The sequence below is a fragment of the Siphateles boraxobius genome, unplaced genomic scaffold (genome assembly GCF_051911475.1).
Source record: "Siphateles boraxobius isolate OS27281-9 unplaced genomic scaffold, OSU_SipBor_1 31, whole genome shotgun sequence".
NCBI lineage: Eukaryota > Metazoa > Chordata > Actinopteri > Cypriniformes > Leuciscidae > Siphateles > Siphateles boraxobius.
This window is the reverse complement of record NW_027508931.1, coordinates 7,857,415-7,873,963: the sequence shown is the minus strand read 5'-3', so window position 1 is coordinate 7,873,963 and position 16,549 is coordinate 7,857,415. Positions and strand designations below refer to the sequence as shown.

The 16,549-nt window shown below is 37.8% G+C and overlaps 1 protein-coding gene across 3 annotated transcripts in view; it reads right to left on the bottom strand.

Moving 5' to 3' along the window:
* The window catches only part of tspan9a (tetraspanin 9a), a 213,031-nt gene that overhangs the window by 14,298 nt on the left and 182,184 nt on the right, over window positions 1-16,549 (bottom strand). For all 3 annotated transcript variants that reach the window (XM_077193636.1, XM_077193637.1, XM_077193635.1), the window contains 2 exons: window positions 9,694-9,885; window positions 7,176-7,250 (listed from right to left, as the gene is read on the bottom strand). In XM_077193636.1, coding sequence (XP_077049751.1) covers window positions 7,176-7,250; window positions 9,694-9,885 — 267 coding nt within the window. The remainder of the gene's footprint in view (window positions 1-7,175; window positions 7,251-9,693; window positions 9,886-16,549) is intronic.

Genomic DNA, 16,549 nt, shown 5'->3' with positions numbered 1-16,549 from the left:
CTGCCTGTGCCAAAAAAAAAATTTGTGGGGGAGAAATTTACAGAATGCAAACATTCACACCTAAATCCTAACCCAAAGGGGACAGTTCAACCAAAAAAAGGAAGATGTTATAAAATTGGTCAATATGACTCTTATGACACAAGTCATACAATATGATGGTGTGATTCATTGATTGACTCTCCTCATAAGAATTTCATAAGAGTTCATGTGAGAAGCGAGTTAGATTAGTTCATTAATCAAACTGTTTCGATTCTCGAGTTCAACTCACTGACTCAATGATTCTCTTGTAGTAGCAGTCAGAGGGTGGGAAGATTATATCAGTGAATAATATCAGTGTTCCTTACCAAAAAAGTCTTATGACTATAGAAGACTTGGCATATAGCATGCAAATCATATAGACAATTATTTTTTTATTTTTTTTGCATCCTCATTTAATGTTTGACATGAAAAAGAAAGACCACATTATTTAAAATGGTGGTTTGTATCACATCACGGTATTTTTTGTTTTCTTATCATGCCTATACCTTAATATACATTTATAGAGGCTTATTTTACAGGAGCAAGAAGAATATAAAAACATTGTAATGTCACATACAAATTTACTCAATTTTGTAACATACAAATAACTAACAATTTAGTTAATCTTTTCAAATGTAATGAAATGAAAATTTAACAAATTCATTTTATTTTTGGCAAGTTTACCGTTTAAATTAAAACGTAAGAAACTTGTGTGATATTCCTTACACTTCTTTAATAAATTGTATTATAATTACTACTACTTACATTACAGAACATTCTGCTGTGCAATGGTAATATTTTTCTTTCATAATTTCTTTTATTTTGTCAGGTTGTAATGAAGACCTTTGAGTTTTTCGGTTTTAGTAAACTGCATTATTATCATCATCATCATCATCATCATCATCATCATCACTACTACTACTACTTGAAGTAATAATGTGCAATGGTAATATATCTCTGTTTTAATTTCAAGTTAAACCGAACACTTATTTTTGACGGGCTGTCGTAAAGACCTTTGAGTTTCAATGTGTATTTGATGCTCGTGAAGTTAACTCTAAGAGCAGCTCTGCAAATGAAGTTCATCTGTTCATGTTCTCAAATATTGAGACGGCAGATGCTGAAAATCCCACAAGCATTACTACTTTGATTGTTACTTATCCCTGCAACATTCAGCCGTAAATTAATTATTATTGCTAGTTAAATTATGTTCATTATATGTCTACGCAATTTAGGCTGACACGCAGAACATGCAGACTTCAGATTTCAATAGCAGTCTTTTTGAACTTTAATAATTTACAGACACTATAGTCCATATCGCAATTTGATTCACTGTACAGCCCTACTTTTGATTTGATCATCCAAAAATTCTGTGACATTCAGCTTTAAACAGTAAGTTCCATTTGTGACTAGATTCTGTGATTCTCTCTGCATTTTCTGCATCACAAAAATCGATACTCCGTTACTAACGTAACCTCTGTTCTCTCTAGAAGATGGAACGAGTATTGCGTAAGCTAGCTTACGCTAGGGTAAAGTCAACCTTGCTCGAGATACTGAAGCCAAAAATTATCCTTAATTTTGTTATTATTGTCAATGCAGTGCAGCACCCAGCAGACCTTGAGCAGGCCATCTTGCGTGCTCATTGGCTGCCCTGCGGCAACTGCTGCAGCCTACCACTGAGCCTCGTGCGTGACGTCACATCCAATGAGGGAACTTCGCGCCCTTACGCGTCATAGCCCGCCAAAATGGGGGTGGCTTAGCATATAAAAGCCATGCTCGTAGGCTGCGTCACTGGTTTCATCAGCTGAAGCAAAACACGCTTGTGGCGCCTGCACGGTCAGGTTATGCAATACTCGTTCCCTCTTCTAGAGATAACTGAGGTTACGCTAGTAACCGAGTATCGTTCTCTTACGAGAGGTTCTCTCGTATTGCGTAAGCTAGCTTACGCTACGGGAACCCATTGTCAACGCCGTGCGCGCCCACCCTCCACTTCATGGAGTCCCAGGAATTCACGGGGAACATAGATAAGTGGGAACAGGTGGCCGGCAAAGCGGGCCGCAAGAAAGGCGAGGCATTTTGAAACAAACGCTTGCGCTCTTTTAGTGAGAGAGAGAGTGAGTGTCGCAGCGGCGAACACACACAGTTTGCAGAGTACAAAGGATACACGCCGGATGGGTAGCAGGCACGGATGGCTGAAGGTGGCGAAGACGGCCGGCTTCTTCAGGCACTTTCCTCTGCTTGCTAGTCGCTGGATTCAACGGCGGGCTCTCTCAGAGTCCAGCAATGAAAATCAGTGACGCAGCCTACGAGGCTGGCTTTTATACGCTAAGCCACCCCCATTTTGGGCTATGGCAAAATGGCTACGGCAACTGCTGCAGCCTACCACTGAGCCTCGCGCGTGACGTCACGTCTAATGAGGGCGCTTACTCATTGGACGTGACGTCACGTGCGAGGCTCAGTAGTAGGCTGCAGCAGTTGCCGCAGGGCAGCCAATGAGAACGCAAGATGGCCTGCTCTAGGTCTGCTGGCTGCTGCACTGCGTTGACAATAAATACAAAATTAAGGATAATTTTTGGCTTCAGTATCTCGAGCAAAGATGACTTTACCCATAGTGTAAGCTAGCTTACACAATACAAGAGAACCTCTCGTAAGAGAACATAGGGCTCTACATGGTATTTTCCATGTTAAACAGAGTTAGTTGTGTGGCTTATTTATTGTTGTGTTATAACGTTATAAGCATTAGTAAGATAAGGTATGCAGGTAATAGAGGTCTCCTCTCAATACACTCTACATAGCGCTCATGGCCATTGAATAGATGCAGCGATTGTTTCGGCTATGGCAGTATTTGAAAAATACATATTGTTTGCGAAATTGAAACTGGTATACCAGTTCATGTCAGTGCCCAGCACTAGTTAATAGTGACCAAATTTTCATTCTAGGATGAACTATACCATTAACAAACACATGCACTTTGGAAGTAATGTTCCATTAGCTCAAATAATAGCTTTTCTGTCTAAGTGCCTGTCATGAGATGGTAATTTCCAGCCCAGATGATGGGGCAGACTCTTGATCAGCAAGGGAAAGTCTGGTCATGCTGTGAGCTGGCAAGATACGTGCAGTGTGGGACCTACTGTCACGCCGTCAGGTGCTTTGAAACCTGGCATGGAGTCTTTAGAAACCTTGGCTGACCGCCTCACCTGATCAGCCACTTTACAGGACACATTTGGTACTTTAAGCTCCAGAAGTGGAAAATGACTGTTTATATAGTCAAGCCTGATGTAAATCATTTTAACACCGGCACATTCTGTGTTGATTTGTTTACCGCAAGTAAATTGGTTTAATTCAGAGCCAAAATCAGCAAGTAAACAAGCAGCCTAATCATGCTACCACATGAGATCACAAGCTTAACACTCCCAGAATCAGCTTGAAAATAACAGGAAACACAATGGACACCGGTGTTTTGTGCGATTAAATTATGATACGAGTTTGGGGACCTTTAAAATGGTACCTGGAGTTTTACTTCTCATCAAAAATAGCCTCAAACCATCATCTGGACATGTTGGTCGCAAATCGTTTTTCGAGCATCCTTAATTGTGTCAGTTTTACTCATGTAATGGCACAATATTAGAGGCTAAAAAATGTTAGTCATCTATGGATTAAACCGTAACCACAGCTGAGGAGGCGAAAGTGTGCGGTAATGCTCTTCATCCGTCTCTGTAAGCCTATCCGAAAAATCACGCTACCGTGCTTCCCCCTTTTCAAACCAGCTAATATGGCTTCATTTGGCCTCCGTCCTGTGGCACACACGCTGGAATGAGGTCATGAGCGTAAAGACGGATGCTCTAATCTGGTGCCTAGCCTTCGCCATCTGCTGCAGTCATATGGTGGGTCATTGGAGGACCCACGTGTGTGCTTTAATCCACAGCATTCATGTACATGCAGCGTTGAAGACCTACTACACCTTTGTTTCTCCAACATACCAGCAGGAGGGAAGCATCTAGCTGAGTTTAAGACTGAGGAGGGCAAAAAACATCACTACTGAAACTTTACATCTCTCAAATTCTGAATATAGAAAATTTACAGATAGATTGGAGTTTTGTAAATTTGACATTTAATAAATTCGATTTTTGTGGGATATTTATACACACACACACACACACACACACACACACACACACACACACACACACACACACACACACACACACACACACACACACACACAAGTATATATATATATATTTATCTCAGAGTCACAAACTATATTTCTTATTCTAATGAAACAGTAGAAGAACAGTTTTGCTGCTTAATATTTACAGTATGTGGAAGCAATGATACAGTTTTTGGGATTATCTGATTTCAAAGGTCAAAAGTACAGCATTTATTTGAAATACCCCGCTTTGGTAACACTTTATAATACGCTATTAATCATTAGTTAAGCATTAGTAAACAGTTAATTCATCATTTATAAAACATTAATATACATTAATAAGCAGTTTATAAATACAGCTATAAATGCTTTATTCTTGATTTAAAACCATATCTATAATGTGTTTAATAATTGTAATTTCATACTTTATTAATGATCAATTTATCATTTCTAAATTAAGTATTGCATTATTTATAAAACAGTTATTTAAGAGTTGTCAGTGGTTCATAAGATTACTTAGAAAGTGTAAGTAAATGATTAATAAACTATATAAATGTACATTCATACATCTTATTATTCAGACATAGTAATAGTTACTTGGTGTGTTAATAAATGCTTTATTAACATGTATTTACACTGTAATTCAGGGTTAATTTGGGTAGTTATAAAGCATTTAGTAGTGGTCAGTTAACTATTTTTTGTGAGCTTATCTAAAGTGAGGACTATTCATGCCTTGTAAAGCATTTATAAAGGAGATTTAAAGGCTGTTAAATATTTATATGTTCTGTATCACTGTGTTGTGTTTGTTTCAGTTTTCTGTTTAGAAGATTGCTGAGCCTTTAAATCTCCTTTATAAATGCTTTACAAGGCATGACTAGTCCTCACTTTAGATGAGCTCACAAAAATAGTTAACTGTCCACTACTAAATGCTTTATAACTACCTGAATTTACTCCATTTACTTACATTTTCTAAGTAATATTATGAACCACTGACAACTCTTAAATAACTGGTTTGTAAATAATGCTATGCTTCATTTAGAAATGATTAATTAATCATTAACAAGTATGAAAATACAATTATTAAACACATTATTGATATGCTTATTAAAAAAAAAACATTTATAGCTGTATTTATAAACTGCTTAATAATGTCTATTAATGCTTTACAAATAATGAATTAACTGTTCACTCATGCTTAACTAATGATTAATAGCGGACAGTTATAATAAAGTGTTACCCATGCGGGTAAGTAACAATGAAAAAGTAGTTACTGTCACTTTTGATCAATTTAATATTATTTAATATTTTATGTATATATGTTACCTGAGCAAAGAGTTTTGTCTATGGTTTGTACAGAATAAGAGTGCTTTCATACATTGCCAGCATGACTTTTTTCCGTAGATGTGATAATGACTGCCTTGTGATTTGGAGATCAAATATTGGAGTCAATTAAACATTCCTCAGATCGCTCACTCCATTCTGTGGTAACGGAGTGGCAGGTTCTTGAGTGACGGGAGTACCCCTGCTGTACAGTTCATGTGGTGGAGAAATGAAATAGACGTGCTCACAACCCTGTGCAGTTGATACAGATCTCTATATCTCATCTTCCCTTTCTTCTCTCTGAAGTATCTCCCTCATCACAGTGTGTTAAAGGTCATAGTGATATCTTATATCGGTTGTGCGAACAACATCAATACATGCCTGGGATGGTCTCAGAATGGTCTTTAAAGACTAATACATGTTGGGAACACTGGTTTCAGTCTAGCTTACTTCATACGAAGGTATAACCTTGAGTCTCCACACAATATAGAGATAGAAAAGACGTGTGCTTGCAGAAACAAACTCAATACACACAGGAGCACGCAGAGAATTCTTATGCTTGAAAAAATGTGCCGTTCATTTTGCTACTAAAACGAAGTCTCGGTTTGCGGTCTATGGTTGAGTGTCAGTTACACGCTCCGATAAGACAACCAGGCAGTCCTCATACATTGGAGATAGGTAGATCCTAATCTCTTAACGGATTGTGGGTAAGTGAATTACTTTAGCTTCCACAGAAAGGACGGCAAACAGAGTGAGTAATGAACCACCAAGAAATCCTTGACGGGATTTAACACCTCCTAGCATCCTGCCGTACTTTTGGGAAGCGTCCTTGAGAAGGAGACTGTGCAGTGCACCATCTGAAGCATATGTTTGGTGACACTTGTGACTTCATCAAAGAGGAAATAGGACCTCTGCACGCTCTGGGTGGGTAGCAATCCGCTAGGATCTGCATGGTGTTAAAAGGTCAGATTGCCCTGTTTTAGACATTCCAGTTGGCACAGTATCGCTTCCAGTTGAAGGCCATGAGAAAGAGCCTGACCACCGCGGCAGGTGGAAGGATTGACAGAGAAAGAGCTCAGCACCAATTACTTGGTGACAACTGGCCGGGATTAGGCCTTGTTGTGTGTGGTGACCTCTGACCTAAGAGAACCCCCCTGGTGATGAAAACTCTTAACCTGCACTGCCAAAGACAAGAGAGGCGGCTGTTCTATAAAGAGCCCGCTGACCTTATTTAGCTGGGAAATGGGACAAGCATTCAATGTGGATATTTTATTAAATTAAAATACATAAAAAATGCATCCATTCACTCGAGGTGGATCCTTTTTTTGATGTAAGAGACATGTGCATAAACTACAATGACAACACGTTTACCGAATCAATAATTGTGATTGATATACAGCTATGTGGAAAGGGATTCTGGACCAATAAGATTTAATCTGGGTGTGGCTACTCAGCGCAACCCAAAATGTTCTGCTACTCATTTGCTTAGGACAAAAGGCCAGATTTACATAGAAGTGTTTTTAATTGTTTGATGGTTTACATTGCATCTGGTAGGGGTAAGCAATTAAATGGGAATTTTTGTCGACCATGCAATATCAAAGCCTAAGAAATCACCACTAATTAGAGATTAGATTTGTGAGGAAATACAGTCAAATCATTTCCATAATATATAATTGGTGAACAGGCTTACCTTATCAGAGTAGACGAAGAAAAGAATGAGCAATATCAGCTCAGCCAACAGAATAATCAGCAAGACAATGAAGAACTGCAGGAAGAAAATACACAAAAAATAAGTTAGTGATACGATTGAGAGAGATACACACAGGGAAAGACCTGTCTGGATGAATCATCTTGGCTTTCTATACTCGCTCTCTCCCTCTCATTCTATTTCACTTCTTCAGCTAAATATTTACACAGCCTTCCACACAGCATGCGCCTGTCAGCCAGTAAACATTATTTCGTTGAGTGCTTGATACACTTTCCAGTCATCTCCTGATGACCGTTCCTGTCAAAGTCAATCTGAAACGCAGATTCAGGCCATCTGAAAGCCTTTACGACACTTGTTTATTGAACCTCGACATTGACAGGTCTGCAAAATAAGTTTCCTTCCTCCATTAGAGGACGACGAGAGCGATTGGGTTGTCTACGCGTGGCCTCGCCAACCGCTTTATGACAATCTGTGTATATGTCTGCTCTGCCATGTCTTTACTCACTGGTCTGGGCCATATGGGGTATGTAAATAGGGCAAAGTTGAAGGAATGGATGTGAAGACTGCAAAAGCTTTGAAGGTTCTTCCTTCCTAGACTTCTGGAGGAAGAAAGCGCTGCACCACATCCAGGAACATGGGGACGGGTGCTTAGATCTCAAACCCAAAGACGTGAAAACCTTTCTCTAATGTCTCAGTCTCCCTCAGAGCTGGGGACACAGCATATATACAGCACAGACAGCGAAATCTAAAGGTCAGGCCATTCGAAATTACACCGGTCCTATCTAATAGGCATTTAGGGAACAGTCAGAACTGGAGATTGACATTAAAAAGTAATGATAAGGAGGAATGGTGATGATGATTCTGGGCTTGACTAAGTTATGAATTCTCTAAGCGTCTCTTCCTTCACTTCATGAATCCTTCACTTAACTTCAACTGAATGAAACATATATTTTTTTTTACAAAATGACAGTTAAAGGCACAGTATGTAATTTTCGCCACTAGAGGTCGCATATACAAAACCATAACAAAAGAGTAGCTTGATGATGCTGTGAAGGAGCATTAGATGATGGCGTCACCTCAGCTGTCGATGGAAATCAATCAGACGGGACTCACAAATCATGTTCATGGATGAGGTAATGAAATATAACTGTTACGTTTGATCACATGTTTTTTAATTCTATTGAATTAGCTGCAAGTAATGTAATGTTTAATGCTAAATTACTACTCATACATGTCACTTTATTTGTCGAATTAAATGGTGCGGTAACGCAGCGCAGTTTAACATGTTCAAAACAATCATCCTAACAGTACATTTGAACGTACTCAAAACATTTGCAGTACTGTATTTAATTACACTGCCAATCTTGTACTGCCATACATGTACTTGTTCACCAGACTTGTCAAACAGACACCGAAATTGATCCTCGTTTTATTTCTCCTCTTGTAAAAAACTCGTCTGGGGTCATTTGATTCACCCGTACATTTACATTTCTTGGAGATATCTTTGGCAACAGAACCTGCTGTAACGATAAGGAATAAATGTGGTCTGTGACTACTGTGTGGAACAACAACAGAGTGGCTTGCTAGATGCTACAACTATACTTCCATATTTTTTACAAAAAACAAAAAAAAAACAAAATGACATTGTGACCGATACATTTTTCATTCCTGTAAATGTCAGAAAAGCATGGAGAGTGACAACCTTATTCAATTAGACTGTGTCTAACCCCATTTAGCAGAATGATCGGTGGTGTTGGGAAGAGAGAAAGTGAGAATGAAGTAAAGTCAAAAAGAAAGAACAAAGACAGTCAGAGGGGGAAAATAGAGAGGCATGTGGTTTAACTCTAGTTCTGAACTGAAAGGAGACTTATTTGGCAATGCAGATAATTAACAAACTTCTCTGGTAACAGTTTACTTTCACCCTGTATGTAATAGATTATAAAAAGTATTCATAAGGCATAATCTGGCCCACTCCACATCCTGACAGGGCTTATTTTGGGATAATGACTATCCGGCTGTACAATATCCCGCTTTTTACACTGCTACTTGCTGAATAAATAAATAAAAGGACATGAAATGTTCATTTGGCTGAAATTATTGTTTTATGTGAGAAGAAAGAGATATGAAACTAGAACAGTCATGTAGGAAATTGTAAATTGACTGGGAAAACAGTCGAATAAACAGATTAGTGAGCATTTTGCAAAAATAATTGTATAACGCAGAATGATTTTATTTATACCTCATATCTACTTAATGTGCTTTAATTCAATTTCTTATGCATTACACACTAACACATAACTATTAAACGTTATTACAATGCATACTGTTATTGTGGTTCCAATTATTCACAAGAGCATGCAATTGATTATAAAGTATACTATTTTTAATGCATTGAGAATACCTAAAATTAATGCATTATACTTTTTCTACGTGCAACAGGTCTGGTAGAGTGTTTTTACACTTCAGGAATGTAAAAGTGTGTAGGTGTGGCATAACTCACGCTCAGAAGCAGGCACTTGTTTTCCTTGATGGCACCCAGGCATCCGAGGAAGCCCGTCACCATGACGATAGCGCCTATGGCGATGACCATGTTGGCAGCAGAGAGGGAAGGGAAGGAGGGGGAGAAGGTGGCGAAGCTGCCTTGAGACACAGACAGCCAGATTCCAACTCCCAGAAGCCCACAGCCACACAACTGCAGAGAGAAACAAAAGATTATGAGATATTGATGCATCCAGGAACCTCGATTCAGCCAGAAAGCTGTCGTTTTGAAAAACAACAGTCAATATGCACCACAAAAACTGAAACGTAGCTTTGTCGAAGTCTACAGAGGTCCAATGGAAAAAATAATCAGCTGAATAGTACAGTGGATTTTGATACTGTTTTCCATGCCAATAGGTTCCACTAGGGGGCGCACAGACCATGTGAACTTTGTCCCTTGAGGGCCACACCGTCATTTTTGATGAAACAGACTGTCCATTGACATTTGTGTGCAGACAAGAGTCCAGCTGCCTGACTGCTTCGGCGTATTTGTAGTATTCACAGGGGTTTTTGATTGACAACGCTGAGAGGAGAGGCTGTTTTCCTCATCAATCTGTGATAAGGGCAGGAAGGAACGACTGACATTTCCTTCGCTGTTATTGGAATATCCAAAGCAGTCTCCTCATGAATAAGGAATCGCACCCAGCACTGATAAATTGACGGGCGCCACACGGCAAATCAAAAAGCATCAAGAGTGTCTTCCAAGAGTGAAAGCGTTTGTCGCTGAAGTGTTAGCATGTTCGACAACTGACTAGCGGCACAATGGCGATAAAAGCAAACCTGACAGTTGTATCCTCAATTTTTTTAGATGAAGTTAATAAAGCTTTTGTATAGGCTCTCATTCGCTTTCAAAAATAAACAGGCGGTTAACTGCCTGACAATGCCTTCGAGATTTAAGCAGCAAAGGGATTTGGGTAAGAGACTGAATAAAACAAATTCCATCAGTCATGGTGGTTGAAATTATCAGCACGCTCTTCTGCCGAGAACCTTTCCCACCACGGACGAGATAAAGAACACTGTGAGAGACAGAGCCTGTGTGTATCTCACACTTGGCAGGTTATAAGTGGGTGCTGATTCTCTGTTTGGTGAGGGAGCACTTTAGCCTGAGGGTGAGGGCCATTTTTAATGCCCTGGGTGGTGAGAAACGGCACTGCACTAATGTAACATGGAGAACGCGATGTATCAATGTCCACCGTGTGAAGCAGTAAATTGTAAAATAACCTGAGTGGAAGCAGCCTCTATAAACTTTAAAGTAGATTACTTTTTTATTTTGAAGCTATTGAAAGTGAGATTGTGAGGGATATCAACACACATCACAATACATATGTTCTTATTCAATTCAATACATTGTGATGGATCACGATTTCAAAATTGTGTAGTTTCAATCTCTCTTGCGCAGTTTGCATCACTTTTGTTCAGACCATGCTGCAATATGTGAATCACATAAATATGTGTTAAAAATTTTGAAAAGACAAAAGTGATTGTGTGATTGTATCAGAACAGCACTTTGAGAATGATTCCATTAACCGTATTATTTTTTATTACACACCATTAGTTTAAATGTTTTTATGTTCACCATGGCTGCATTTATTTGAACAAAAATGAGAGAAAAAACAGTACTATTGTGCAATATTATTACAATTTAAAACAACTGTTTTTTTATTTTAATATGTTTGTAAAATGTAATTTATACTTGTAATGGCTGAATTTTCAGCACTATTACCCCAATCTTCAAAGTCACATGATCCTTCAGAAATCATTCTAATGATGATTTGGTGCTCATTAAACATTTTATTACCAGTTTATTAAGTTAAAAACAGTTGTTCTGCTTTATATTGTTTGGAAACCACAACACCCCTTTTTCACGATTCTCTGTAAATATAAAGTAGAAAACAAAACAAAACAAAACAAATTAATTTTTTTGTCACAACATTGCAAATGTCTTTGTCCCTTTTGATCAATTCAATGCATTATTAAAACATAAATATAATATATAAAGTACATATATAGTTTTTTGATAAAAAATAAAATAAATGCAAATGTCTGTCGCTTTTAATCAATTATCAGATTGTATTATCAATTATAATGCATTATTAAAACATATATACATATATATATATATATATATTTTTTTTTAAATTAAAATAAAAGAAAATAAATAAAATAAAATAAAAGGGCTATAATAAATAATAACATGTTTAACTTATATAGCACCTTTCTAAGCTTAAAGTTGAATTACAACAAAATGTACAACATCCATTCCAGATAAATATTTAATAAAAAAATATCACAATCCAGTAATTTCCAAATGACTCCAACACTGTCCTACATTTTTCCCCTCATGAAATATTCTGTGTCACTTGATACTTTGTGTTGCAACAATATACCACAATGCTCATTTGCATTTGAAATATGTGCAAATTAATCACAAGTAGTTTCCCGGAGCTCTATATTTCTGTATGGGAATGCGCAATTGAGGGTTAAGCTAACAAACTAATCTACATTTAACAACACCGTTTTTCAAATCACTAAGCCATTTTGTGTCCATCAATCATGCAGAATTTATATGTGTAACATTGACTGAATGTCATTAGCATTGGCATGGTCCTACAGCCTCAGCACTGCTTAAAACATCCTCAGACACTTATAGAGTCAGAGCACGCATGGAAACATCGACCATGCTGCTTACCGGCCCCTACGACCATCCTTCAGGCAATTTCAACTCATTTACCTTATTTGTAAAACCTCTCCTGTGATTGAAACGGGAGCCTGTACCATCACATCCAAAAATCGAGGAAGAAGCAGAGGTGAAATGCAGGGGCAGAATGTGAGAGAACACATTAAAGGGGGGGGGGGGGGGGGTTCAGGGTGTAGCGTGGAGAGAAAGACATGCAGTATAAAGTGTCCTCTGCACTACGGCAAAGTCCTGAAAGCCCAGGATAAGGACGTGAGTGCCTCATAATGGTGCATTAGCAGTGTGTGCCTCAACACATAAATAGAGGCTTTGTTCTTCTCAAATGAGTCTCAGATGAAAAAAAAGGATGAGAGAAAGAGATACTGGAAGATTCGGGCATCTTGCTTCAGTTTCTGTCTTGCTTTGGACCAACTCACTGGACAGACTTAATAATTTAACACCCAACTGAGCTCAGCACTCCAACAATCTTTTCTTGGCTCTTCTGTTTGTAGTATTTTTAAGCTCTCTTCAAAAAACACAGAGCAAGATGACACGATGTATTTTAAAGATGTCAAATCTCTCGCGTTGAAAAAAACGGAAAAGAAGTGGAAAGTCGTGTGCATTAAGCACTTCTACTGATGCGGCTGGTAGCACAGAGAGGAAAACAAATTAAAAACAGGGAGAGAGCATCTACAACTGTGCATTTCACCAATTTAACAAAATATTAAGGGGAAATGACCTGTTACACTTCTGTTGAACTGTTGACAGAAATATTTCTAACACAGACTCTCGGGCTACTATATATAGAGTAATATTCATGATCACGTGAAAATGTAGATTTTCTTAAACTCCTGTGTGGAAAGTTAAACTACATCAAAATGACATTATTTGTATAAAGTACGTAGGGTACAACAGGGCTAAAGGCGCAAAGGGGTAAAAGGCGCATTTTACTTTTTTCTCTTTTAAACCAGTAGATGGCACAAAAATACAGCTCAGCCCTTTTCTTAACTGCTTTTGATGATGGACTTGGAAATTTGGCTGATCGCGAACAGCAAACAAAGTTGATTCTGCGCTAATTTGATCTAATATTTAATGTTTTTAAAAATGTTGCAGATTTATATAGGAAAAGAGAAACTATAAAAGTATTGACAATATTTTGAGACAAAGGTCTTGTTAATGATTTTGAGTTTTATTCAAGGTAATCAAAGCAACAGTTTTTCAATAACGGAAGAATTTGAAAAAGTATGGTTATGGTATTTGGGGTAAAAGGCACGATAATTGACATGATAATAAATACCTGGCGGATTTTCCATTTGTTGACATGATGGTTAGATTCAAATGGTAAATATCATATATTAAGTTCGGTGTCCACTTTTGCGATAATCACCATATTTATAATGAAACCATCATATTTAAAAATATGCTATTAAATCATAAATCATATAATAAATTAATAAATGCTTTCAGAATCTTTACCTTTTTATATTTTTTCTGTATTTAAAAAAAAGCTGAACATAGTACAAACTTTGCTAAAGTGATTATTTTGAACAAGCATTAACTTAGCATTATTAAAAACATTATTTTGGCTAAATTATTTGTATCAATACTTGGTGCCTTTTACCCCGTGTGTGGGGCAAAAGGACCACCTTGCCACCTTTTATACGATTTTTAAACAAACAAACAAACCACTTTTATAATATATTTTCACACAAAATCTCTTGCTTCATCAATGTTCAATAAAAACAAATATTTTTTTCTGCAATCATACACTATGGGAGTAGTGAAAAGCAAAACATTTTCTCAAAGTGTGCCTTTAGCCCCATTGCATGTGCACTATATGCCCCTGTTTTTCACATAGAAAGTATGTTATATATGGTATATATTCATGAGGATACTGAATCTTATAATTTCCATAAGAATGAGTGATTGCTGTATTGGAGATGGAGGTGTCAGTCACAATTCAAGTTAAAGCTGGAGGCTCAGACACCGCTTCAACACTGCCTTAGCGCTGGTATTTCACTGCATCTTAGACTTCTGAATATGTGTGGGAGAAGCCTTGCATCTCACTGTCAAAGCAACATTTTCAACAGATGCGCTTCACTGGATTAGAAGCAACATGCAAAATGTGCCTAAGTATATCAATGTGCTTCAAGGTTCGAGTGGATGTGCACGTTTGGGCGCTCTATATGGTGAGTGTTTGTTTTAAAAGCGCTGCTATATTTACAGCGGCACAACTCTTAACGCTAAGCTGCTGCTGGAGTTGAAAGGCGACATGGCAGTTTGCAGACTTGCAAGTAAACAAAGTGTCTCGGAAAGGACATTTATCATGGGAAGCCTGTCTCACAATGCCGTATCCAACTTTGCTGTGCCTTAAGCAGAGCCCCTGAGGAATAAACACTGAATGGTTAAACACACTGCCTTTCACCTCACATTTCTCACAGGATGGAGAGAACACTGAGTGTGTAATTTTAAAAAGGTGAGGTACATTAGATGGGTCTGAAAGTTTGTTTACGTCCTGTCAAAGAACTTTTATGTCAAAGAACATGAGGGTTGGAGCTTTAAGAGACGACTCAGTTCGACTGGATAAATGGGGTTTGCAAAGAGGCACGTGGCTTAAACTCAAGGTCAGTGTAATTGAAACTATGGAATGGGTTCTTCAGGAAAGCTGAGGAGCTGAGCAAGAACCTTATCCATCACTTTGACCACTTTAACAACTGCAGCAGAAACCTGCTCACTCACACGCAGTCATGCAACTTCAATCTTATTGCAGTCCAGTGATGGACGTGACTCACGCGGCCTGCAAAATGCCAGTCGCCGAAATGTCCACTGAGAGAGAGAGAGAGCGATTAACCTTTTCCTGCTCTGCCTCAGAAGAGGGTCAAAATGTGTGTGTCCTGCAAACCAGCGTTAATGAGAGGTTATATCACTCTGACCCCCTCGTCTTCATGATTTATTAGGACGCAGAAGCCCTGGAGTAACTCGAAACGGTGTGCATGCGCGTTTTTGAAGGACATTAAAGCAATGTTCCAGGCTCAAAAAAAGTTAAACTTTATGAACACCTGCTGTGACACGCTGTTGTTTATTAAAGAAAATAGAAAAGAATCTGTTGTAGTCAAATTATTACAATTTCATTAAATAAATAAATTATCTCTATCTATCTATCTATCTATCTATCTATCTATCTATCTATCTATCTATCTATCTATCTATCTATCTATCTATCTATCTATCTATCTATCTATCTATCTATCTATCTATCTATTTAAAATCAACAACAATTTTAAGTTAAAACTTTTTTGAATTTATGACATTTTTTAGTTCATTTTAAATGGACCTGTGGTGCGACAGCTGATTTTTTGAAAGTACAAATATTTCATGTGATATGAGGTCATAAAAGCTGCATGAGTAATAACAGAATAATTATATAAATAAAAAAAATAATAAAAAAATAATAAAATAATTAGCAAAATGCAGTTTAAAATAGGAGCATATCACACCGCAGGACAAGTCAACTGACATTAGTCACAGCAGCTTTTGATAGAGCTTAACTTGTATTGAATCCGGAATATTTTCAAGTAGCTGGTGGCTTTAAAAATGGTTTAAGATAGAGTCCATGGATGGCATACTGACGAAGATTAGAGGAACCAAGACTTATAAAGTTGGTAAGTACAGAAAAGGAAAAATCTCATTCAACACATATTGATTGGCATTCTTTTGCTTTAAAAGAATGTGTTTATTTTCTCAGATGTCGAGCATTAATAACCTCCTTCATAAGAGGGTGATAAAAAGAAATAAAGAGGGTGAGTTAGAGAAATAATTTTATAGAGAGGTTTAGAAAAATGAAGAGAGTTTCACCGGCCCAGGGGTTGCGGGCCTATCTTTGAGAAGCCAGTTAGCCGTCATTGATTTTACACTAAAATAAAACAGTCTATTGTAATGAAGACAAAAAACTCAGGACCAGGAGGGAAATGATACCCCATTACGGAGCGGCCCCATCCTGCTTAAATGACCGCTGGCCCTTTATTGCTGGAATAGACTGTAGAGAGGCCCTTGCATCAGGTAAAAGCTTTAAATCACATTAATGGGTGTAAGTACTGTATACTGTCTGTACAGAAAGAACCAAGTCCTGTAATGTCTCAGTGAT